The sequence below is a fragment of the Camellia sinensis genome, chromosome 10 (genome assembly GCF_055761805.1).
Source record: "Camellia sinensis isolate YWXY chromosome 10, ASM5576180v1, whole genome shotgun sequence".
In the NCBI taxonomy this organism is placed as follows: domain Eukaryota; kingdom Viridiplantae; phylum Streptophyta; class Magnoliopsida; order Ericales; family Theaceae; genus Camellia; species Camellia sinensis.
This window is the reverse complement of record NC_138970.1, coordinates 176,835,778-176,863,055: the sequence shown is the minus strand read 5'-3', so window position 1 is coordinate 176,863,055 and position 27,278 is coordinate 176,835,778. Positions and strand designations below refer to the sequence as shown.

Below are 27,278 nucleotides of genomic sequence, written 5' to 3'. Positions count from 1 at the left end.
GAGTGGAATGGGACTTAAGCCTATTAAATAAGAGTTACCACAATGGCAACCTAACCTAGTTGACTGGAGATCCCAAGATCTAAGTTCAAAGGGACAACTGAGTTATGTATGACTCATAAGGATCACTGAGGAGTCAAACTCCTACCCATTTCTATGATGAAATAATGATGTTTGCAACATTTTAGGTTAAGTAATACTTTTAATGATTCTTATATCTAGGAATACCTAGTGGAGTATGGCAGGATACACTTCATAAGAATCACCTATGTGAGTGTGAACTGGGCCAGTTCTATGAGATTTGTGAAGGGCTACAATTCTTTAGAGCACGCATAAAAAGCCAGGTTGTTCAAGGCAAAAATGAACACAATAGTGAGAGCTAAACTATGTCTGGTAATATACTCTGTGAGTTCTATTGTCTTGGTTTATACAAATGGCTGAACAATTCAAGACATCATGTTCACTAGTTAGCTAGTAAATCCGATAATCTCATAAGGGAAGGTTCAAAGCCAAAAGCTACCTATCCTTTGTAGAATATTTCCAATTTATGTACTCTCTGTAATTAGATCATGTTGTTGCATTTTTTCTCTGTCAAATTCCATTCATGTAGGGGGTTGTTGGAATTATGGTTTTTATAGGCTTATTTTGGGCCAACTTTGAGCCCAAATTTGAGTGGGTCCCAAACAAAAGATGGGTTCAAAGAGGTGACGTGTTCCTTATCGCATGGCAAGTCACACGGTGAAAACGGTTTGTCAAAACCATTTTTGAGTGAATGGGAAGTTGACATCGTTTTCGAGTTCGTGAAATGGACTATTAAAGAATAAATTGTGGGTTTCTTTGTAATAGTAGTCTCACATTGAAAACTTAAGAAAACTTATGTGTGTATATAAATTCTAGGTGGCAACACTTGGGTTGAGTCCCAAGGGGCACCCCAAGTTTGTAGAATGGAGGTTTTATGGACAAAGTGACATTTGGCTCAAACCACCACACACGCGCACGCGCCGCCGCCGCTGACCGGCCAGCCGAGCCGAACATTGCCGAGCGCAGGAGTGCGTTGTGGGTCGGGTTGGTTCTAATATTAATTTTTTAGACAAAATTTATTTGAATTTTTAAAAAAAAATTCTTGTGGGAAAATTATTTTTTCTGAACGAAATTAATTCAAATTTTGCGCCAAATTTGAATTCAATTTTCTGTCCAAAAAAGTTTCTCCTCTGGTCCAATTTCTAGCGGTCCAGCAGGTTCAAACAGGTTAACAGTTGCACCAAACAGATTTGGTTTTCCAGACAGATTCAAAACTAGGTTCAAACAGTTTTGCACCTATTCCAGTTTGAATTCATATCTGTTCAGTTTGGATTTCACACATGTTCGGCTCTATAAAAGCAGACCCTCTTCCAACATATTTCTTATTCCGAAAATTCTCTCATCCTCTTCTTTATGCTCTCTTGCATTGATTTATTCTTCATATTATTTTTAGGAAAAATTCTGAGACTATAGAACACAGGTTCTAGTTCGCCATACAAATTGTTTGGAGTGCTACTACAATCTGTGTAGACCATTGTATCCTGGGAGGTAGACGCCATTTATCCGTAAACACCAAAGCGGGGCAAATCTGTCTTAAGGATAAAGTATCACACACTCGACTTGATCTTTTTGAATTTATTCGGTTCGATAAATAAATTCTGTAAGTAATTTATTTTTAATTGTTTGATTTGGTTTCAAGTTATTTTTTACACAGAAGATTGTTCCAACACTCACTCTCTCACACACTGCTCTTTCCTCTCGCAATCGAACTCTCTAGTTGTTCTTCATCGATCTCTGTCGCTCGAGGGCTTTACTCTAGCTGTTCTTTATCGAACTCAAACTCGAACTCGATCTGTTCTTCATCAAATCGCAGATCCAAAATTGATATCATTCTTAAACCAGATCGATCTCTCTTGCTCTTCATCTTAGGTACATTTTTCATTCTCTTAATCAGTGTTCGAGTTTGAACTATCATCTTCTCCACTTTCTCATTATCAAATTAGATCTGTTAATTAATTCTCTAATTTTTCATTCTCAGATTAGATCAGATCAATTCAGATCATTATCATTCTTGAACCAGATCGATCTCTCTTGCTCTTCATCTCAGGTATATTTCAAATCTATTAATTCTTAGATTTCAATATTCATATTATTTCAGTGTTAATAAAAAATAAAAATAAAAAACCATATCAAAATTAGGACTTCTAATAATTTTTAACTAAAAGGGGACATAATTGGATAATGAATCTAAATCACCAATCCATACCCCCAAGAAAATACCCACAGAAACTATATACACATAAGCAGAAATTGGAATTCTTAACTCAATGATTGTTGTAGGAAGTATTTCAAAACATTGATTCCTGGCTGCAAATTAAGTTGATTTTGTCGCCCTATGCCCATTGCTCTCTTGTGAGAGAAAATTGAAATATTGAAGTTTATTAAATGCTTTGGAACCTGGACGAACAAAAAGCTCTGCTTTACCAAGTCTAATACCATGGGGCCATTTGGGAATATAGGTTAAAAGCTGGAAGTTAAATTTTAACTTATTTTTGGTCATATCACTTTTTATCTAAAAAAGTTTAAAAAAATTTAAAAAGTCAAAAAAATTAGTTTTTAATCATTTTCTTAAAACACCCCTATATCAATTTGGCTTATTGAAAGCAAACTTTATTTTTGTCTTTTTATTATCATCCGCAACCAGCAGAGGGTTTATGAAACAGGACATCATGAACATGGGATTTGAAGTTCTTTTTCTTTGTTTTCATCAATTTTCTTGAATGAAATAAACTGCTAGTTCAGTTACTCAAGACTTTTATAATTATTCTGTTGCAACTTGTAACTGGTGAGAAAATACATGACATCTTTTCTTGTTCTGAAATTTTCATCCGACACCACATAATGCGTCATTTGTTTATTTTGTTAATAAAATTTTTATTTTTGTATTCACTATTACATCTGTGGTACTTCATATTTATTGCTAATTCATAAAATTCTACATTTATGTTGTGGTCTTCTATAAACTAACATGACAGATCGACGATGCTCTACGCAGAGGCAACACTCAGCCTTCACAAATTTTGAGAATTCTTATAATGAGAGTTTAGACGATGTTAATAGGTTAATTCATCGACCCCAAAAGAACAACAAAGTTCAACACACGTATTAATTGAAATGATGACAAGGCGAACCTAGATAATAAGATTTCAAACTGTTGACATCACACCAAGGTTCACATCAACAACGTTCAACACCTTTTTCAAACCAATAATGTTACGGATTTAGAGAGAAAAATTTAGAAATTATTTAAAATTTTATATTAATGGCTCAAATTCATTTTATATGTAAATTTTATACTTATCAATTTAATTTTTACCACATATTCATTTTTGGATAAATTTTATGTCTCAAATTCTAAGACCCTAACTTTTTTTTTCTTTTTTTTTTTCTGACACATAAATGCCATAACTATCCCTCAGTCACCTCCCAACTAGAAAATTATTGAAAAATTATAAATCTGTTTTATTTTCAAAAAATAATTATTAACACATGAAAAAAATTATATTTTTAATAATTAAAATTTGTAAATTTTTTCAAAATATACATTGATATGTTATTTCCCAAAAATTATTAGAGAAAATGCTAAAAGAGTCCTAGGGCTATCATTAAAAAAGTGCGTACAATGTATATTTTAGTATATTAAAATAGGTGAACGTGTTTTGAAATATGAAAAAATATATATTAAAATCATAAATATTTTAGGATTTTGTTTTGTGGTGCTTTTTGACCATCCTTAGGCTATCATTAGCATAACCTAATTATCAATTACATGAAATTGGCAGCATCTCATACCATACGTTACATTTGTTTCGGTTTGAAAATAATTTTTAATGATTTTTTTTATAAAAAAATATTAATCCCTTTTTATGTATTTAGTCATTTTTTTAATTAATAAATTAGTGATTTTAAGGGAGATTGAGAGAGGAGACTGAGGCCCGCAGTTTTATTGTCATGACACTTTTGTTGTGGCTATTTATAAACCTTTGAATTTATAATTTAATCTCAAATTAAAATTACATGTGATGTAAACTTGTGTTTGGAATTTACTTTTTTTACTCTTTTTTTTTTGATTTTTTTTTTCATCTTTAGTATTTTTTTTTTTCTAAACTTTTATGTTCTACTTAACTAAACTAACCAAAAAAATTTTAAAAATTAGCACCAAAGATAAAAACTCCAATTACGTTAGTATTTTTTTTTGGGCCTTCAGTAATTTTTTTAGGGAAAAAAAAAAAAAGATTTATACACTAGACTGCGAAAGTAAAAAAGTTAATACAAATTTAATTTTAAAAACATTTTAAAATATACATTTAACTTTTTAACTAGATGCCAAGCACACCAAAAAAACCACTGTCGTTGGGTTTTGATCCTCACACGGTGTTGGCGTCCATGACCAAGGCAAAGAATATTCGACTACTTAAAATAAAGGATAATTCGATCATCTCACCAAACAAAAAGCTCACTGGATCCATTAGGGTATAAGATTAAAGAATGATGCTTGGGACCCCTTTTGGGGGTCACCCCCTCACCCCCTTTGTCACGTGGCGGGTGATGATTGGAGGAGCAGGAAAAAAAAGAAAAAGAAAAAGAAAATGTAACCAATGAGAGAGAGAAGGAGTCAAAGGGGGTGGGGGAAAAGGGGGGATGAATCATTGTTGAAGATTAAAATGTGAATTTAGCCCAAGTAACTATTTTTATTTATTTATTTATTTATTTTACATGGTAAAATATTAGTAGTATAACTTAGGCCTTATTTGGCATGATCTAAAAAAAATTAAAAAGTCAAAAAGTCACTATCCTATTTAAGTCACATCATCTTATTTAAGTCACATCACTTCTCTAATATATCACTTCAAACCCAACTCATACCCAACCCATATTTCATAAAAAGTCAAAAAGTACACTTATTTAGGCCTCGTTTGGGAGCAGGCTAATTTAGTAACTTTTTAGCTATTTGGCTAAAAAGGTAAGTAAAAAAAACTTGTATGTTTGGGATGACTTTTTGGCTAATTACGAAAAGATGTGCAAAAAAATAAAGAGAAAAGAGAATCTTTGACTTTTTGGTATGGCTTGTTAGCTTTTTGGCTAATTTAGTAATTTTTTGACTAATTGACTAAAATAGCCTCTTGCCAAGCGAGGCCTTAGATCATTCCAAACCACCACTTACTGTAAAATTTGTTATAACAAATTCATGCTAATCTATTGATTGGAACTTGGGCCGTGTTTTGATTGGAATATATAATGAGAGATCAGAGTTGCTAGGTGGCTCGAATTTGCTTTGACTTGAATGGCTTGAAGTGTCAAAACAATGTCGTTTTGGTGTTTTTTTTTACTTCTCTTTCTTCTTCTTCTTCTCTCTCTTTTCTGTCTGTGCTTTCTGAAACCAAACTCTACATCCAAATCATTTTTTTTCCCTTCCTCCTCTTTTTCCTTCCTCTTCTTCCTTCACCCTCTCTTTTTCCTTCCTCTTCTTTCTCTATTCAAAGTCAAAATTCAGAATCAAAATCAGAATCAAAATCAAAATCAAAATTAATTCTAAAACTTCACTCAAATTGTGAAATACACAAATCAAGTTTCTTAACATTCCAAGCATATCATCACAAACCCATAAAATAAAATAAAATAAAACAAAATAAAAAATTTGAAACTTTTTTAAGGCTTTGAGTATGGGTTAGTCATTAAAGACAAACGAAAGTGGAGGAACAGGGTAGAGAGCATAGAGAAAGATGAAAGGTTGGAAATGGCCAAGTGGGTCCAAACATGGTCCATATATTTGAAAACATTGTTTTTCTTTATGTTGGTAGTTTCAATTTCAACACTTTAAATATCCAAAATTTCATAAACCCACCTCATAAATCACCCAAAATTGAAATCTATACACATATTCTTTGAAGAATTTTCGCCAAGTATACTACAAGAAGAGGAGAAGAATGAGATTCCTAGAAAATAATGCATAGGTTTCATCTCTACACGAACCGGCGATCGACAGTGACGTCACCCGTTACTTGCACGGTCCAACCGTTGCCCACCCAAATAATGAACTAGATCTAGAGAAGGTGAGTAGGATGAGGGTTAACATCAAGGAGAAAGAGTAGGTCATTGGTGGTAGTGGTTAGATCGTTGGTAGTAGCGATGTGGTAATAGTTGTTTGAGAGAGAGAGAGAGAGAGGAGCGAGAGAGTAAAGTTGGGTCTGAGAAAATCAAAATTAAAACAAAATCAAAGGGTTGTAGATGGGTGTGATTACCGTTGTTCACCGTCTCTTTTTTTTCTACTCCTCTCTTCCTCGTTCTCTCTTTCTCTCGCCTCTCTGTTTCTCTCTCTTTCTCTCGAACTAGTTTCAAGAAAGGAGAATGGAAAAAAAAAAAAAAAAAAAAAGAAGATGCCAAAACGATGTTGTTTTGGCATTACCAAGATTCGGGCAATTCGAGCCCCCTTCAATTTCGAGGTACAAAGCATTTTTCAGTGAGAGATATAATCTTTTGACCACATATAAGGGACAAAGAAAAAAAATGTAAGTCTCACATTTTTTTATATCTTTTGCTTGGTTTGTGATTATAAAATCTAATGGTACATTATATCACTCAAAAATACAAGACATAGAATACCATACTCCCATGGTTTTGCTTACTCTCGACCAAAGGAAAAAGCAGGCACAGGGCTGAGGGGCACTGCCGCTACAAACATTTCAGAAATGTTAATGAACTATGCTATAGTTATTGGTGTGTCTCTAATTTATAAAAAAAATTGGCCCCTCAAAATTTCACTTTTTTTTTTATTATTTATTTATTAAATTTCTTCTAAAGTCTCAATTTGTCTAAAGGTTTAGCTAGGGTGATTTATCATTTATGCACCAAAATATTATATTTAAAATCAAGTAATAATTATTACCCGAAATATAGTGGTTAAGATTAGGTATCAATTTTCAGAGATTAATTGAGTTGTATTAATAATTAAAGTAATTTAAGAAGATTGTTTTTTAAAATAATAAAACTAAAACTAATTGAAATAATATAACATAAAACAAATGAAATAAAATATAAAAAAAAATTCTTGCGATTTTGAATCCATCACTAACTTTATAATTAAGGAATTTTTGTATTAGCTTTCAAAAAATCATTTATTTGGATAATATAATATATCTTGATCAGAAATACATCGTCAAGAAAATTTGTATATTAAAATCTGAAAACATGAATCATTTTCGCTTAACACAGATCGTCACCACTAAATTACACTAAATTACGATTGATGCACAATCCGTTTTATTAGGTATAACTCGTCTAACAATTTTAATATACAATAGTAAAAATAATTGTATAATATGATTTGAATAAAATATTTATTACACAAAAAGACCTGAAGTTATACAATTTATTTAAATCAAATCAAAACTAAAATACTAAATAGAATAAAATCTCAATTACTTGATCAGTATTTCATATCTACTCTAAAAAAAATATTAATTCTACATAATTATAAACTTTCTACTCTAATATATAAAAATAAAAATAAAAACTCACTAAATTATCTCTCCCGACTCTACTCGTTACTGGAGCTTTCGAGCTCCCCTCCCCACCCCTCCGCTTGGCCGAACTTGGCCTTTTATAGACCGGCAATAATAATATATAATAATATTTGAAATTTTAATTTGAGAGTTCTAATAAAGTTTTACGGTGATATTACATATATTAATTAATGTACATATTAATACACCGATTAATGTTATACCATATTACTGATGCTACTTATTATATAAATTACAAATATTTAAAACCTTTAAAATTATGTCATATTATCTGTTAGTATATTAGTTAGTACATTAATTCATATACATAGTATTATTCAAGTTTTAATGTTGTAGAGAGTACCCATGTGATATGGGGGCCCACATTGCTCTCTATCTCTCTCTACTCTCTCGCTCTTTCACCTCATTAGAGCTCTCATTAGAAATACTATTTTAAAGTTATGTATCAATACTAATCCAATTGGATAGTAAATATCACACTAATTTAATAAAATTATTAATATATTTACTATTAGTCTTGTGAATTAAACATGACCTTAAAGTTTCAAATAACTATTTATTGTGAACAATACAATAAATTTTTGGGCAAATTACATATACCTCTCTCGAGGTTTAGCTAAATTACAGATACCTTTGAGGTTTCGAAAATTATAAATACCTCCTGAGGTTTATATTTCCATAACAAATTGCGTCATGAGGTTTATATTTTCATAATAATTTGTTTCCTAATTTGTTATGCAAATAGTATTTTTAGGGGAATATCTGTAATTTCTCAAACCTCAAGAGAATATCTGTAATTTTACTAAATCTCGAGAGGTATATGTAATTTGCCCTTTTTTAGCCAAATAATATATTAAGAAACAAATACATTTTATATATAACAATAACACACAAAAATAAATAAATAAATAAATAAAAATCAAAACGGGGGACCCCTGGCCCTTCTTTCCCTCCGTCGGACGATGGTGATGCATGATGATAGATAGTTAAGTGGGTGCATTGATGAGTGGATTTGTCCGGCATTCTATCTTCTTCTTTGTCTTTATTTCTTTTCCTTTCTTATCATTTGAGTCGGTGAGTACTTGAGGTGCGATGTCGGGACAGAGAAATAAATATTTATTTATTTTTTATATAATATTATAAAATTATATTAAAATCTATTATTTATAACTTTTATATACAAACACATAAAAATGTATAGAAACGCACATTTATTATATAAAATTATAAAATAATATAAATAAATAAATTATTTAAGTGTATATTAACGGATCAAATATATAATATTTAGACACCGATCACTATAATAAACATGTATATCATAGACAAGTTATAATTTAAATTAAAATTATGATTTATTATGTTAAAATTAATTACGTCCCATTACGATATTTAAGTGTCTAAAAGTGATGTTGATAATAAGTTACTGTATTGATTTTGGTAACTATCATCTGTTTGGCAAGTTGATTCTTGGGCTTTTTTGGCTATTTTAGCCACAAAAGACAAAATAGGCTATTTTAGCCATAACAAACAAAACATCACATCCAACCCATAATCATTACATTCTTCTCTCACAAAAAAACTCAAAAAAGTCAAAAAGCCAAAAAGCCCTTCCCAAACCAAACTTTTAAGCCCAGGCTAAAATAGCCAAAAAAACCAAAAAACCAACCCACTTCCCAAACGGAAAGTAATCTTTGGTTGTAGTTCAAATTGGTGCTAGTAACTACTGAAAGTAAATATGATCCATGTGAAAAAGCATTTGTATGTCATCGTTTTTTATTTCTTATTTTATGCAACGAGTAAAGAGTATTTTGTAATCCTATTTTAATACTTTTTTATTTTATAAATAAATATCTATATCAAAAAAATTATTTGTAAATTTAATGATAATGTTTAATTTTTATGCTTGTAAAAATGAATATTTTAGTATACAAAATTTTGATATAATATAATAAAATAAATTTTGTAAATAATTTTTAATTGTATATAATTTGGGACCCCCTTAACCATACTCCTAGGTCCACCACGGATCACATAATTTAAGCTATCATCTATCTAATGGTGTTTCTCTTTTTATTTCATGTTACATAATACCCTAACAAGATATGGTATAAAATGATCTCAGACAATTAAGTTAGGTCCTTAAACCGTATATTATTGGCACCTAAATATCCCTTATTATCACTTGAGTTATTGCTCGAGTCCTATTTTATAGACAATAGTAAATATTAACTATTAGAATAAATTTGTATTATAAATTAATTAATTATACATTTATCTATTTTATTATAGAAAGTATACATATGAATTGATGTAAATGTTGCCAATTTTTTTTTTTTTTTTCTTTCTTACTGTCTCAATATTTCCACCTAGTAATTGTCACCTCCATCCACTCAATGGCTCTGTTTGGAAGGATTATTTGGACTAAAATAATTTAAAATAGTTAATAAGATAAAATATCTTATTCAATTCATAACTACTTTACTTTTTTTCTTACAACTATTAAATCAACTATAACAAAAAATCAACTATCTTCTCAAACAAATTTTTTTTTTACCAAGTTAAAATTGTCAAAAAATAAAGAAAAAAAAACTAAAATAGTCAACTTCCTAAACGAGGCCAGTAACTATTTCATTCCATCCAATCACTACAAGAAAAAACACATTTTGGGACTAAATTTTTAGTCGTCAAAAATTAATTTTTAGTCGCTAAAAGTCGGTTTTTAAGTTTCCTTGATTAAATTTTTTAGTCATCGGTTTGGTTGTTAGAAAACGGTCGGGAAAGGTATTGGCGACTAAAAAACTTTTAGTCGCCAAAAAGCAAGTCTTTAGCGACCAAAACTTTGGTCACCAATAGTCAATTATATTTTTTAAATTATACATTTGGCGACTAAATTTTTAGTCGCCAATAGTCAATTATATTTTTTAAATTATACATTTACCGACTAATGTTTTAGTCGCTAATACTCAAAGAATCGACGAACAAACCTTTTAGTCGCCAAAAGCTCATTCCTAAAAAAAAAGCATTACACTCTACTCTTGTGAAAATTCAAACCATGAACCTCCCACACCATAAACCTTATACAACACACTCTTCCCACTACGCCTCCATAACACCATATGATTATATATGCAACATATATTATTTATATAGTATGTAGACCCATGTTAATATAAAAATATATGTATAAACATAATTATTTTTTATTAAACATAATTTATGTAAAAATAAACTATTTAGTAGGAAAAAAAAAAGGAAACCACTTTTGGCAACTAAACATAATTTTGTGTGCTAATTCTATACTTTTGGGTACTAATTATTTTTTGGTCGTTAAAAAAAAATTTCCCGCGCTAAAATTACCACTTTTGGCGACTAAACTTCTTTTTAGTCACCAAAAAGCCTCATTTTTGGCTACTAAACATGTTTTTAGTCGCCGAATGCTTCACTTTTAGCTACTAATTTTTTTTAATCGCCAAAGGGCCTTACTTTTGGCTACTAAAATTTTTTTAGTCGGTAAAAGCCTCACTTTTGGCGACCAAACAGATTTTGTTGCCGAATGCCTCACTTTTGGCTACTAAATTTTTTTTAGTCGCCAAAAGGCCTTAGTTTTGGCTACTAAAATTTTTTTAGTCGCTAAAAGCCATATTTCGGCGACCAAACAGATTTTTAGTTACCAAAACCTATACTTTTGGCTACTAAATTTTTTTAGTAGCCAAAAATCTTTACTTTTGGCTACTAATGCATTTTTAGTCGCCAAAACCTATAGTTTCAGCGACCAAATGTGATTTTTTAGTAGCCAAAGATGCTTTTTCTTGTAGTGAATAACTATTAAATAATTTTTTCCATCAACTATTTAAAATTTTAAGTATAAATTACTACTAATATATGGAAAATTTTCTGGTGTGCAATGCATATTGTATGAAATTTTATATAAAATTACGTAAATTTTTACGAATTTACATAAATAATCTCCCAAAAATCTTACGCGAATTTGTCAGTTCACTTATATAAATTCGTGAAAATTTACATATTTTTATATGGAATTGCAAACCATGTGTATCGTACACCAGAACATTTCCCTTAAGGGTGTGGCTGGTGTCTAGTCCCTGCTGGGCCTTATGGGCCCATTATAGAGTCCGTATCGATAATTTGAACCGTTCAATTCAATGTGTAGAACTCATCGAGTATTTCGTCTTTATAAAAAATCACGTTGATTGAATATCGATAGTTACTTGATCAGATCACACTTTTATCAACGTTCAATATGATTTTAAGAAAAATTATTAACAGAAATGTGATTTGATCAAGTAGTATTCGATATTTGATTAATATATTCACCAAAAAAAAAATATTTGATCAACATAATTTTTTATAGGGATAAAATAATTGACAAGCCTTACATATTAAACAAATCGAATTATCCATATAGGGTCTCGAATAAACCACAAAGGCCAATAATACCGTCCAATCCGAAATCGAATGGCAGACGAGCGTTACCCTTTTTCTGATATATATATGTATATATATAGAAAAATGTTTGAGGGCCCTAATTCTGTGGCTCAAATGTGGCTCAAATGGCTAAAACGACGTCGTTTTGGCCATTTTGATGTTGTTTTGTACTCAAAACGACGTCGTTTTGACCATTTGAGCCACATTTGAGCCACAGAATTTGGGCCCTCTACCATTGCTCTATATATATATTGTTTGGAGCAACCATTATTAAGATGGCAAACCTAAGGAGAGATTAGAGAGAGACACTAAGAGAGTTGACTAAAAAAAAAACACTCTAATGGAGTTCCAAGCTGTCATCCTAATATCAGTAGCTACACTAGGCTTCATTTCCCTTTGCAGCTCTATCATCAATCTCGTGAAATGGGTATATATTATGTTTCTTCGACCACCAAAGAATCTGAAACGAAGCTACGGCTCGTGGGCTGTAATCACAGGCTCGACCGATGGGATCGGAAAAGCCATAGCGATGGAGTTAGCATCGGAGGGACTCAACCTGGTGTTAGTCGGCCGAGACTCTCTCAAACTCGAATCCACTTCTTCAGAGATTCGTCGCAGAATTGGCGATCGAGTCTCAATCAGAACGATCGTGATCGACTTTGCGAAAGTCGGTGGGGAAGAGATTGAGAAGAGATCGAAGGATTGGATGTTGGTGTTTTGATTAACAACGCCGGGTTGGCTTACCCTTTCGCGAGGTTTTTTCATGAAGTTGATTTAAATTTGATGGAGAGTGTTGTTGGGGTGAATATTGTGGGTGCCACTTGGGTCACTAAGGCTGTGCTTGCAGGTAAAATTCACAGAGCAACGCTGAGTGCCTCGATTTTGAGTTTGACTTTAATGTTTCGAATTTCTCTTGCCGGTCGTATGTCTGGTTATTTGGCCAGTCATTTATGAAAATAAATTACAGTTGCGGTCAATAAGGTGACAACTACGATAGATAAGTGATTCATCTAGTTATTTGGTTAGTCGACCGGTAAATAAAAATTCGAGCCATTCAAGACAGCTCAATCCGAGATATAAGAATCTCTGAAATTTATATGAAAAATTGAGTTAATTTTGATTTTATTTTTAAGCTATTAATTTTATTTATTTAATTTTTATTTTAGTTTATATGGTTTAAATAGAGATGGTTATATAAATGAATTACCCTTAAAACTTAATTTGATGAGTAGAATGGTATTTACAACTAAACACACATCAAATTACTTTAAGTGCAGCTTGTTCAAAATAGTAACAAAAATGAATATGTTGTTATATGGTTGAAATTGGTCTAATCTTAAGAGCAGGCTACTCTAAATGAATTACTAAATATTTTATTAAATAGTGTTTAGCATTTTTAAATTCTAAAATAACCTTTAGGCTTGTTATTGATTTGTATAACTAAGTAGAATAAATTAATAATTTAGAGGTGAAATAATAAAAAATAATAATTTAAAGAATAAAAGTAAAATTAATTATAAAATAATTCAATAAAAATAATGTGATAATACTATTCTTGTCCTGAGTAATTGTTAAGTAAAGCATTTAAATAAAATTATAAAATTTTTGTTCGAATTTGTTATTCATATGTCGTTACTATTTTGAAGGTATGCTGAAGAAAAAGAAAGGTGCTATTGTGAATATTGGATCTGGATCGTCAGGTGCCGCTGTTTCATCGTACCCTCTGTACACCATTTATGCAGCCACTAAAGCGTGAGTTATTTGAAAATAAATTATTTTAATAATTTTTTTTATTTTTTATAAAAAGATAAAGAGGTGATATAATTCAAAAAAAAAAAAAAAAAAAGACAATAAATATGTTATTTTAGGTTGTTCCCCAACAACCCCTAGCTAGAGATGTAAATTTGGCTCGGCTTGGTCCACCCGAGCCCAAGCCCGGCCCCGCCTATGTCAGATCTCGTGGGTTCCTACCAAAATTTGAGCAGGGTCTGGTCTGCTCACGGGCCAAAAAATTAGGCTCAAGTTTAGAGGGTATTCAGGCCTTTGGTAAGCCGAGTCTTAAGGCGGGGTAATGGGTCTGGGCTAAGGCTTGAATATTTTTTTTTGCTTTTTTTTTTAAACTTTTTAATCAAAATTTGGCCGGTCCTTGAGTGGGCTTTATGCGGGCTGATGGGTGGGGCCCACAGGCCGGTCTAAACTTCAAAATAATGACCGAAGCCTAGGGTCTCAGGCTGGTTCGGACCTGGGCCCAAACAGGCCCATCTCGAATCGCCGCTCATGGGTTGGCGGACTATTTTTACACTCCTACCCCTAGCCAACTAACTGACTGTTCGTTAAAAAGTAAACTATCTGTTTAAATTTTTAAATTTTTTCATTCAAAGAAAAAATTATATTGAAGTAATGAGTAATTTTCGTTAAAATAAAAGATTCTGAACCTTAATCCAATAGAGTCAAATATTTTTTAAAAAAATGAAAATTTTAATTTGATTCCATGTATTTTGATGCTCAATTAGTCAGATTGTTCACCTTAATTTTGAGTATGGATAATATTGGGACGGATTTTTAATATATCACTCTCACCTTATATTATATTAAGATCAGGGCAAATTAAGAAAGCGGTAGGAGTGCAATGGGTTACTTTGGTCACTTTAAGAATGACAATGTTATAGGTGGATTCGTAGTGCCCGCCACACTTCCTCATCAAGGTGCAGAAACTCGAATAAGGCGGGGATGGGAAATACCAAAAAAAAAAAAAAAAAAATTATCATCCCTAAAATATTGGATACTTTAGAGATTTCACATCGGTATAATTGGAGATTTCGCAATAGTTTGTGAGGAGTTATTTGGAAGGATTTAAATAAATATATATTTTTAATTTTTTTATAAAAAAATATAATATATTAAAAAAGATAATGTGGCCTAAATAAAAAAACAATATTAACCAAATAAGATAAAAATGCCCCTTCCCAAACAATCCCTGAATTTTATCATAATACAAACCCTAAAAGTTTTTATTTTTATTTTTATGCCCAAATGAGTTTTTGTTTTTATTTTTATTTTTATTTATTTAATTATAAAAAATAAATATTTTAATCAATAAGTTGGCTTTTAAGAGATTACCGAAGGATGCCTAACAAGTATTTTTGGTGTATTATTTAATATTTTGATTTGTATAAAAGTAATTTGAAAATAGGTAAAAATAAAAATAAAAATTAGAAAGATGTTTTCAAATTAATTAATAGTACTATTGTAATTGTTTAATTTATTATTATTGTTCTCTACGTGCCACAAACACTTGTTAAGCCTGTGTTTGGCAAGAGGATTGTAGGCTAATTTAGCCACAAACCGACAAAATTGGTTAAATTAGCCACAAAAGGACAAAACACATTCAGCCTCCGTTTTGGAGCATAACTTCCATACAAAGAGGGATGAAACTACCAATTTATCCCTGGGCTATTTAGGCTACTCTAAGAAGACTCCAATGTCAACCTTTTTCCAATAAAAACACGTTTTCCCAGAAAACCAAAGAAAGTTGAAAAAAAAAATTTAAAAACATTTTTTTGTTTTTTGTTAAAACATTTTATAAAAATAAATCCAAACTCTATTTATAAAAATATTTTTAAATATTTTAATTTTTTTTATTATGTATTTGATTATTTTTTGAGTGTAGAGTTGTGAAAGTAGTATGGAGTTTCGACTTATGTGTTTGGTTATAAGTTTTAAAAATAATTTATTAATTGAGTTTTATTTTATGTGTTTGGTTACGATTTGAGTGTAGAGTTGTTTTTAAATTTAAAATATTAACATTTTAAATTATTTAAATTTTTTTGTTCAAATAATTTTTTTAATATTTAAATTATTTAAATTTTTACGATTTAAATTTTTTGAATATTTATTTTAAATTTTTGCTTATTAAATTTTTTAAATTATTTACATTATTTAAATATTTAAAATAAAATTAAAATAAAAATTAAATATTGAAAATTAAATTAAAATTAAATTATTTAAAATACACAGGACAATAAATTAAAACCTCACTTTTTATCATTTCACAGAAAATGAAAAAATAAAAATAAAAATAAAAAACACATGAAAAAACCATTTGCAAAAAAAAAAAAAAATAAAATGCATAAATTATTTAACAAAAAATATGCCTCATTTAAAAATATTTAAAAAATTACAAAAACGTAAATTTTAAAAAAAAAAGAACGACAAAAATACGTCTCATCCAAAAAGATTAAAAAAAAAAACAAAAATTACCATTTGCCATGTAATTTAGAAATAAATAAAACACATGAAAACCCATTTTTTATATATAAAAACAAATAAATAAATAAATAAATAATGATGAGAAAAAACGTAAATTAAAAAAATAACGAGAAAAATACGCCTCATTCAAAAATATTTACATAAAAACATAAATTACCATTCGCGACGTAATTTAGAAATAAATAAAACACATGAAAACTCATTTTTGAAAAATAAAAAAAAAAAGTTATTGTATACCAATAAAAAAAAAACATAAATTAATGTGAGTGAATAAAAAAATAAAAAAATCGTAAATTTAAAAAAAAATAACGACAAAAAATACGCCTCATTCAAAAATATTTAAAAAAAAAATATGAAAACATAAATTACCATTCGTCACGTAATTTATAAATAAATAAATAAAAAATAAATTGTATACCAATAAAAATAAAGAAGGCAAAAAATGTAAATTAAAGAACAAGAACTAATTAATGTATAAAAAAAAAAGACAAAAACATAAATTTAAAAAAAAAAATTAAGCAAAATATGCCAAATTCAAACCCAAAAAAAAAATGTACACAAAATACGTTAAATCCAAACCCAAAATAAAAAAAATAAAAAAAATTTAAACAAAATACGCCAAATCCAAACCGAAAATAAAAAACTTAAAAAAAAAAATTAAGCAAAACACGCCAAATCCAAACCCAAAATAAAAAAATAAAAATAAACAAAATTTATTAGCAAAATACGCCAAATCTAAACCCAAAATAAAAAAATAAAAAAAAATGTAAGCAAAATACGTCAAATCCAAACCCAAAATAAAAAAATAAAAAAAAATTAAACAAAATGCGCCAAATCCAAACCGAAAATAAAAAATAAATAAATAAATAAAAAACATTTAAGCAAAATTTGCCAAATCCAAACCCAAAATAAAAAAATAAAGCCAAAAAGGGCATATTGGTAATTTAATAGGAAGGCACCTCACCAAAAAGCCAAAAAGTCCTTTCCAAACCAGGCTTTTTAGCCCCAGACTAAAATAGCCAAAAAAGTCAAAAAGCCAAAAAGTCAACTCACTTCCCAAACGGAGGCTAAATATTTGAAACTGCTTAAATTGAGCTTATATGCTTTTATGGGCAGTAAAAAGTTAACTTTTTGAATTTTTTGAGTCACATTACTTCTTTACTTTTTTAACATAAAAAATTTAAAAAAAAATTACAAAAAATTATAAAGTCAACTTTTTACTAACTTTCCAAAACATTACTATAAGTACATTTTAAATAAATAAATTATATACCTCCTTATTATAAAAATAGAAATTATTAGATAATAACTTGTCATGAATATAATGTTAAAAATTTCAAACTTCAAAATGCTTGAGAACTCTAAATATGGAGTTCTAGGGAAACTCTAATGAGCTGCCCCTCATGATGTATAGTTGTGTCTACCTTTTCTTTTCTTACTTTTTTTCAAATTTTTAACTCAGCTGGTTCAGTACTCCCTTTTTAGAGGGATGTATGATGACTGTTCAACCTTATGGTTTTGCTTCTAAATAGACAAGACTTTGAATTTGATATGAAAATACGGGCTGATGGAGAGCGAGTACCTGGTGGCCAGAATTGTATAACAATTCAGTTGCATATAGTTTTAACAATAATGTTAGAGGGTCACAATTTTTAAAATTATAATGACTTAAAACTGTCAAAATAATATCGTTTTGAGTACAAAACATGTCAAAACGACATTATTTTAATAATTTTAAACCATTATAATCACAAAAATTATGCCGTTCAAATATTTTCCTAGTTTTAAATAGGCGGGTGGAACACTTTCAATGAACATCAATTTTTATATTTCTCTTTCATTACTTTTCACCATATTAATCATTACACCTTTTGATTCAGCCGTCTTGCAATCACACTTTACGATGTGATAAGAAGAAGATTAGGAGTTCAAGCTAATCAAGCGACCCCTTTAATTGTATTATAATTTTACTAACATATTAACTAATATTCTACAATCTTGATCACAAAAAAAAACAAAAAAAAAAAGGAAAAAATCATTATTTTTTTTTACCTTCAAATTTTTTCTTAAATTTCATTTTAATTTCTAACTCTGTATTTGCAATAATTTGGATTTTAGATTTCAATACGATCTTTTTATTACCCGCTATTTGAACTTTAAGTAAAAGTTAAAATACAAGAGACCAAATTAAATTTGAATAAAAATTAAAAGATGAAACATATTTGCTATGTAATTTCTCCTCCTCCTTAATACTCTTAAAATTTGCTCATATGGTCATGAGTATTTTTTATTCAAAATTTTAACATTAAGTGATGAAAGGATCACATTGAAATATAAATTAAAATTTGAGAAGTTCATTATTGCAATTAGAAGATGAGAGATTGAATGAAAGTTTTGGGGGGTGGAAAGAGTAATTTACCCTTATATTATTATACTTTACTATTTTATTTTTTTTAATATTTTGAAAAAGACTTGATACTCTTATTTGTCACTAATCAACGCGTATATTTTTCTACAATAATGATTCATCCCACTAAAAATATCACCACTAATAACACTAATGCATTAAAAAAGTAAAAAAAAAAAAAATACAACTCCAAGACTAAAACATCACATCATAATGGCGGGATCTACTGCCACCTAATTAATGGGAGCACTAATTAGTGCTCCCAAGCATTTTTCTTTTTTCTATTCATTGATATTCATGTCGAAAAATCAATAAATGAAAGAGTATAGCTCAACCGTGTACATATTACATAAACTATTTTGTCCTATTTGAAAACCAATTGTTCCATCATTTTCCTTTGTACTTTAAATATATATAATATTTGTTTTACTGTCCTAGCTGCAATTATAATAGTCCCAAATTAACTTCCTTTTTAAATTACACTTTATAACACAATATGATGTTGGAAAAATGGTTTAATATAGGCATATTTTTTAATTCAATTTGAGTGGACTCCAAACGTTTTTTGGGGTGGGTCCGAAGAGGTGACGTGTTCCTTGCTGCGTGGCAAGTCACACGGTGAAGACGGAACGTCAAAACCATTTATGAGTGAATGGAAAGTTGACGTCGTTTTCGGGTCTAACATTAGTTTTTTTAGATAAAATTCATTTGTATTTTTTCAATAAAAAATTATTGTGGGAATTTAATTTAATTCTAAAATTCAAATTTTTGGTTCCTAAGTGGTTTCCTAAAGTTTGTAATTTTGAGAATTTAATTTAATTTTAAATTCAAATAGTGATTTCCTAAAGTTTGTCAAATAGATTTATATTTATATCCTATTCAAAGTTTTAATAAATCTATTCAATTTTTGACTTTATTTAATTGAACTATTCTAAATAGTTATTAAATAAAGTTGCAAGCAGTTGCTTTGTTTGACTTACGGATCACTTTTGACATGTTTGAATATTTGTGTTCCATGTGTAACGGTCAGCAAACAGTTTGAATTCAATTTCTGAAATGTTTGGTACCTGTTCACTATTGGAAATACGCCTGTTCGGGTCAGATTTATCTTGCCTATATATGTCCATCATTCCGGCAGTCTTTGGGGGAGTTTTTTCTTGATCCGGGAAATTGAGTCTTTATAATCCAATTCCTATTCGGAAAATTCAGTCTGAAATTTGGTCTCTTTGCTGTCCATTTCTTTTAGTGCATTTTTCCTCATATTTAGTTTTAAGAATAAATATTTCAGAAAGTTAGAATATAGGTTTGATTCGCCGAACAAATTTATTTGAAGTGCTTCTATAAATTTGTGTAGATCATTGTATCCTGGGAGATAGACGCCACTCAACCGTAAGCACCTTAGCGGGACGAATCTATCTTAAAGACAGAGTGTCACACACTCGACTTGGTCTTAAATTATTTATTCGGTTCAACGAAATAAATTCGGTATGTTATTTATTTATTTTGTTTGAATTATTTCAAGTTATTTTATTTACACAGAAGATTGTTCCAACATATGACTAATATTTATTCTTTTATATTGCATATATGTTGCAATGTATTTTTTAAAATAAGTATACATATAAATAATTCAACTAAAAGTTATGAAAAAATATTTTGTGTTGTGCATCACACGGATTAGTCGCTAGTTTAATATTAATTTTGAGAAGTATCAAATACTTTTCAAACGCTCTTAAACTATAGTAGGATTTATCGAATTAATGTATCCATAATGTGTCATGTATGAGTCCAACAGGCTACATCTATATCAATACTTTGTAGAAAGTAAGGATAAATAACAATACTAACGGCTAAAATCAAATTTCAACAATTAAATAAATAATTAATATTGCATACATTTTTTTTTTTTTGAATATAACACATATAAGTGTGAAAGGAGAAAAAAAAAAGAAGGAAAGAATAAGGCAATATAAATAATTTTAACTTAAGGTTGAAATGAAATTTTATAAGACCAAAGAAGACAAAAGTAATTGACCATTTCAAGATTATGATTTCTTCTTCCAACCTATTTCTGTATTATATTTTTTAAGATTTTGTAGTTATATCCATATATCTATCCTTCATAGAGAAGTTGTGAAATCATAATCCTCCTTAATTTGTTATAGGTACATTGAGCTGTTTTCAAGATGCATCAGTTTGGAATACAAGCAACATGGAATTGATGTTCAGTGCCAGGTTTGTTGTTCTTCCATGGTAGTAATTAAGTCTATAAATACAGTTTTAATCACATAATTAATTATATAAAATAATTTTGACCATATATGTTAGATGGTGGAGCATGGCCATAAAAGATACAATTTCAATCAAATTGTTTCAAGGTCTGTTTGGCAAGTTGGTTTGTAGTTATTTTAGTTACAAAAGACAAAATAAGCTATTTTAGCTACAACAAACAAAACATTATATCCAACCCATAATTATTACATTCTTCTCTCATAAAAAAAATTAAAAAAGCCAAAAAATCATTCTCAAATCAAACATTTTAGTCTAGACTAAAATAGTCAAAAAAATTAAAAAATTAAAAAGTCAATCCACTTTCCAAACGAAGACTCATTTATGTTTTATGTGATTGACTCTGCCTTTGTTTGGGAACTTGGTTTGGGGCTAAAATAGCCACAAAAAACAAAATAGGCTATTTTAGTCACAAAAAACAAAACATCAAATTCAACCCATAATCATTACAATCCTCTCTCACAAAAAAAGTCAAAAAAACCAAAAAACTAAAAAATCCTTCCCAAATCAAGTTAAAATAGCCAAAAAAACTAAAAAGCCAAAAAATCAACTCACTTCCCAAACAGAGGCTCTGTAATTAGTTTTGCGTATTGATGATAGGCAATGTGGTTTGTCAACCTCTAAGGGGAGGCGTGGGAAGAGGCCCAATTGCCTTTTTAAGAACTAAAAATTTATATTTTAATCAATCTGATAGATTAGATTGAATTTTTAAGCTCATTAAATGAAGGGCATGTGGATATTTATCAAGTCGGTCCAGCTATTAATTTGTATAATAAAAATGTATAATTTTTTTAATTTTTTTGTTTAAAAAAATTAATTAAGAAATCACTAAAAAACTGCACGGAGACCATTGGTGCGACTTTGATAGGCCAAACAACTTTTTCTTCTTTTTACCCTATACCAGATCTAATCTCTCTCTTGAGCGCGCTACCAAGGTAGGGTCACCAACGTTTTTTCTTTTCTTTTTTGTTTTTTCCTGACAAATGATGGGATGTAAGAGCATCTCCAATGATTATTATTATTTTGTTATTGTTATTATTATAATTTGATAATAAATAGTGTTATTTTGTCAAATTATAACAATGGTGTTTCAATGGTAATTTGTTATTTTTGGCAAATCTCAACTAATTTTTCCTCTAAATTTGTAGGTCTTATTTGGATATAGATTTTTTGTGATTTTATTTTTATTTATTTATTGTCTTTTGTGACATTTTTTTACATGTTTGTTAAAAAAATTATATATTTATATTATTCTCAACTAGACAAATATAAAAAATTAAAAAAAATTAAAAATTGGAAAAAAAAAAAAATTCAATACAATGTTCTTCATTTAATAAAAAGACATTAAAAAAAATTTCAATACAATGTTCTTCATTTAATAAAATTTCAATACAATATTCTAATAAAATTTAATAAAATTTCAATACAATATTCTAATAATATTTAAATTTAATATTCCAATACAATTTAATAAAATTTTAATTTTTTAATTTCAATTTTTTGTTAAAAATAATTTCAATTTATTACAAAGAATTTCAACGGCTTATCATCCATCTATCTAGAACAATCCGTGCACTCCAATATCCATCTGCCTATATACCTCTCCTTGTTGAGTCATATATCTATGGCACCAAGCTCTCTCTCTCTCTTCATTCCCCTCCCCGATCTTTATCTCTCTCTTCTCTTTTCTCATCTCTTCTCCTCAAATCTTCCAAATCAAACCCTAACCAAGCCGATCTCTCTCCACTGATCTAGTTTCAGTCTCTCTCTATACCTCTCTCGGTCTCCATGGATGAACCCGAAGCTGGTTTCAGTCACCGATCGGTCTCCATCTACCTCTCTCTCTCTGTCTCACTCTATCCCTCATCTCTCTGTCTTCGATCGGTGAATTCTGAACAAATCGGCGACTGTTTGAAACAGAGAGAGAGATGAGACCAGGTATATGATCTGTGTCAGTCGATGAATCTCTCAACCAGGACGATGAGACCAGGTTTTTTCTGAATCTGTTTTTTTTTATCTGAATCTGAATCTGTTTTTTTTTTTTTAATCTGTTTTGTAATTTTTTTGAATCTATTCTGACGATGAGAGCATCTCAAATTTGGCAAATTATAGCAACCATTGGATCTATTTTGGCAAATTTGAATCTATTTTTTTGGCCAAACCAACTGCCAAACCAGGTATAAAAATTCTGAATCTGTTTAACTATTTTTTTTCTGTGAATCTGTAATTTTTTGATGAATTTGAATCTGTGAATCTGTATTTGAATCTGTGAATCTTTGAATCTGTAATTTGAATCTGTAATTTTTTTGATGAATTTTAATCTATGAATCTTTGAATCTAAATTCTGGATCTGTAATTTTTTTTCTGTCAATCTGTGAATCTGTTTGATGAATTGGCTGAGTTGGCGTGAAGGGAGGGAGGGAGGGAGGGAGGGAAGGAGGGAGGGAGGGAAACCGTTGGTTTATGGCTGAGGTGGCATGCATGGCGGCTGCCAAAGCTTGTGTCAAATTTGACACAAGTTTTGACATTTCTCAAATTTGGCAGCTGTTATGTTTTGCCATTGGAGCATCAAAATTCAATGGCAGCTGCTATATATAGCAATGGCAGCTCCACTGGCAAACCATTGAAGATGCTCTAAGTTAATAAATTAAATTACAACCAAAGAATTGCAATCACTCTATTGATTTGAATCCTAAATTTTGAAGTAAGTTATTGTACGTATATACATAACCTGTTTTGACTGGTTCAAGCTCGTAGAGCGTCATCGTATGATTTTGTGTCCCTTCAGATCCCGTTACTCGTGGCGACAAAGATGACATCCATTAAAAGGACTTCTTTCTTCATTCCATCCCCAGAGACATATAGCAAAGCAAGTTTACGAGCAATCGGTTACGAGCAGATTTCTATACCATACTGGCCACATTCTCTGCAGTGTTGCCTAATCCGAGCACTCCCAGATGTTGTCCAGGATTACTGTCTTCTTCGGTATTTCCTTGGAATGCGAAAGAGAGGGCTCAAGAAACAACAGCAGGAGCAGCAGCAAAAGAAGTAATGAAATAATGAGCAAAGAAATTAGTTACAAGGAAGATTAATGAAAACAGTATGCTCTGTCCTTTGAATAAATGGAATGAAGAGAAGATGAAAATGGAGGAGATAGATACATGGTAGTATGAAATTGTACTTTCATCAGTGGTTGATCTTTGGTCCTTATTTTAATTTTAATAATTTGGTTTTTACACTTTTAATTGTAATTTCAATTTAATATGGTCTGATTTCGATGAATTAAACAATTTATTTTGTAAGTCCCTCTGTATATATCATTCATAAAAAAAAAAAAATTAGGTTGATTTTCATTTTATTATAAATCTCCAAAAAATAAATTGTTTATTTTAAAAAATATATTTGTCGTTAATTTTTTTTTGAAGAGAAATAAAATAAAAAAATTACAATTATCATATTGAACAAATTTTCTCTATGGATGATATACACCGACCCCTTAAAAAATGAACGGTTTAAATTATCAAAATAGTACCTACGGTAAGTCCATTACAAGAAATTTATCAAAAAAGGTTTACGGTCTGTTTTATTACAAAGGTAAAAAGTTAAGGGTTTATTTTGTTCCAATGGTAAAATCTTGAGTTTTATTTTTATTTATTTATTATTTATTTTTTACAATTTTCCCAAAAATTATTTACAAATCAAAACAACTTTTAAATTTTTTTGAAAGAATAAATTTTCGAATAAATTATATTCGCTCTTTGAGATTTGAGAAGAATGTAGTGAATCCCAAAATTGTGTAACTAAATTGACTTAAACTAATACAAATAATGGATAGATACTGAAATAAATAAATATATATATATATATATACATTTTTAGTAAAAAATAGATAATAATGTCATTTTTTTTTTATTCATACGACTAACGAATTATAAGAGATGGTCATCAACCTGATAGTCAGCCCCCAACCCAACTAGTCCAACCCGATATTTTTAGGGTTTGAGAAAAATTGGACATAATTTTTTAGAAAAATCTGCGTACGAATACTTCGATTTCCTTCTTTCTGCCATTGTTGTTAATTTTGTCTATGAGTAGTTACAAATGTGGAAATTAATATATGATTAAATAGGCATGCAAATGGCATAAAATGTTTTTTGGCATAAAGATTATTATGAAAGTAGGAAATGAAACTAAATTTTTGTTAGAATCTTTGGGACCTTAAAAGCGACATGAGCAACTTATAAATTCTTGGAACATATAGGAATGAATAGGAAATTGAAGAGGACATATAGAATGATACATTTAAAATGTCCAATAATAAATGTGAGAAATATTACTTAGACTTTAATACATGCAAAATAATAAAAAGAAGTTGTGTAGAATGAATGTGTAAGTAATCACATTCGGTAAGAGTATAAATTAAGAAGTATCATAAATAGGAATTATGAACAAGTTAAATAGGTAAATGCATGAAACGAAAAGGGTACCTATTGTTGAAGAAGAAGTTCGTGAGTATAACAGAACTTCAACAGAAAGCTTCAACAGAGCTTGAGCAGGATTGGGACTAAACTTCACTGTAAACAAGTAAAATTGTGGTAAGTGATGTATTTAATATATTATATTTTAAATACAGGTGTCTGCTGTAGATGCAATGGATGATACAACGTGTGCATTATAGATGCAAAGGAGGATATTGTGTGCACACATATGATATAGTTTGCTGGTTCAAATTTGAAGAGCTAACATATGGTATTGACCTTTTTTGACGGTAATAAAACATTTGGATAAAAAAAATTAATGTAAGATTATCAAAAAATTATGTAATATTATCATCAAATATATATTAAAAAAAAATTAACTATAAATGGTTATAATTCTACTAAAATATCAAGTGATATTTATTAACAATAAAAAATTAGCTATAAATTGTAGTAATGTTGTATTTTGTGTGATTTAAAACTGCATAAGATTATGAGAAAAATATATCATATTATAACAAATATATATCTATAATATTTAATTATGATATCATTTGTTTTTTTTGTTGATATTTCAGTATAATTTATAAGTCAATTTGTAATGTAAAGCCAAAAAGTTACTAAATTAGCCAAAAAGTCAAAAAGTTACTAAATTAGCCAAAAGTTACTAAATTAGCCAAAAAGTCAAAAAGTTACTAAATTAGCCAAAAAGCCAACAACCCATACCAAAAAGTCAAAGATTCTCTTTTCTCTCTACTTTTTGCACATCTTTTCGTAATTAGCCAAAAGTCATCCCAAACATACTAGTTTTTTTTAGCTCATATTTTAGCCAAATAGCCAAAAAGTTACTAAATTAGCCTGTTCCCAAACGAGGCCTGATTATTAAAAATATTTGGAAAATACAAAAATATTAACAAAGCAACATGACAAGAAAACTGTTAGAGATCCTATGAAATTTTATTAAATTTTTTATCAAACGTCTTGTTAACATATAATATACATATGATATACCCCCCACTACCATGTATAGCTGTAACCTTGCATCTGTAAAGGCCAATGTGTAGCTGTAAAGAAGAGAACTTCACTTTAGCTTTAGCTTCTCTCAATGTAAATTCCAGGCATCCGATGCTAATTGTCTCCCTCTCCTCTCTATAAAGAGAGGGAGCTTACACTCTTGTAATTACACTGAAATATAATACAATAACACCAACTTTCAGTCCCTCTCTTTTTCTCTCCCTCGTTACCAAACTCACACGTCTCATATGAATGTAAAACTAATATCATGAGAGTTTCATGTGAATACTATATCTATGTAATAAAACTTTTAAGATCTTTAACATTAATCACGTAACAAATAGAGTGACACAGAGAGGAAAAGCTTACCGAAACATGTCCTTTGACACAGTTTTAAACAACAAAACGGGGAAAATGGGCCCAAAAACAAAGAGAGCCATCAATTATCCACTTTAACCCATCTCCGATGGTTTTTAGATCATCGTCGTGATCCATTGATCTTTGTCCAGAATGTGATCTCACTATAATCGTCGAGAGAGAGAAGGATAGAGACATGTAACGGACTGAGAAAAGGGGAAAGCAACAAAGAGAAAGCAAAGTGGGAGAGAGAAGAGTGAGTAGTCGTGGCTAGCAAGAGGGAGACGTGGCTGATTCTCCTACACAAAGGGTGAGTAATATGTAAATTTACGAATTAACTCAAAACTCTTCAATAAAACAATAGCTAAACTGAATAAAGGTGAAGGTCAAAAACGGAAAGATATATATATATAT

General features: G+C 29.5%; 1 protein-coding gene and 1 long non-coding RNA gene across 2 annotated transcripts; one reads left to right on the top strand and one right to left on the bottom strand.

Annotated features, from left to right (window-relative positions):
• Positions 1 to 12,334: 12,334 nt before the first annotated feature.
• Positions 12,335 to 24,317, top strand: LOC114298494 (very-long-chain 3-oxoacyl-CoA reductase 1). Its single transcript, XM_082892874.1, is given in 5 exon segments — positions 12,335 to 12,739; positions 12,742 to 12,897; positions 13,697 to 13,802; positions 20,892 to 20,961; positions 23,804 to 24,317. Coding segments are annotated over 5 exon segments (945 nt in total). The 5' UTR covers positions 12,335 to 12,390; the 3' UTR covers positions 24,068 to 24,317.
• On the bottom strand, positions 23,576 to 27,089 carry LOC145801450 (uncharacterized). The gene is made up of 3 exons (XR_014342958.1): positions 26,877 to 27,089; positions 25,503 to 25,589; positions 23,576 to 24,007 (listed from the first exon to the last, which is right to left on the bottom strand). It is a non-coding gene; the product is annotated as an uncharacterized LOC145801450 (long non-coding RNA).
• Positions 27,090 to 27,278: the final 189 nt, after the last annotated feature.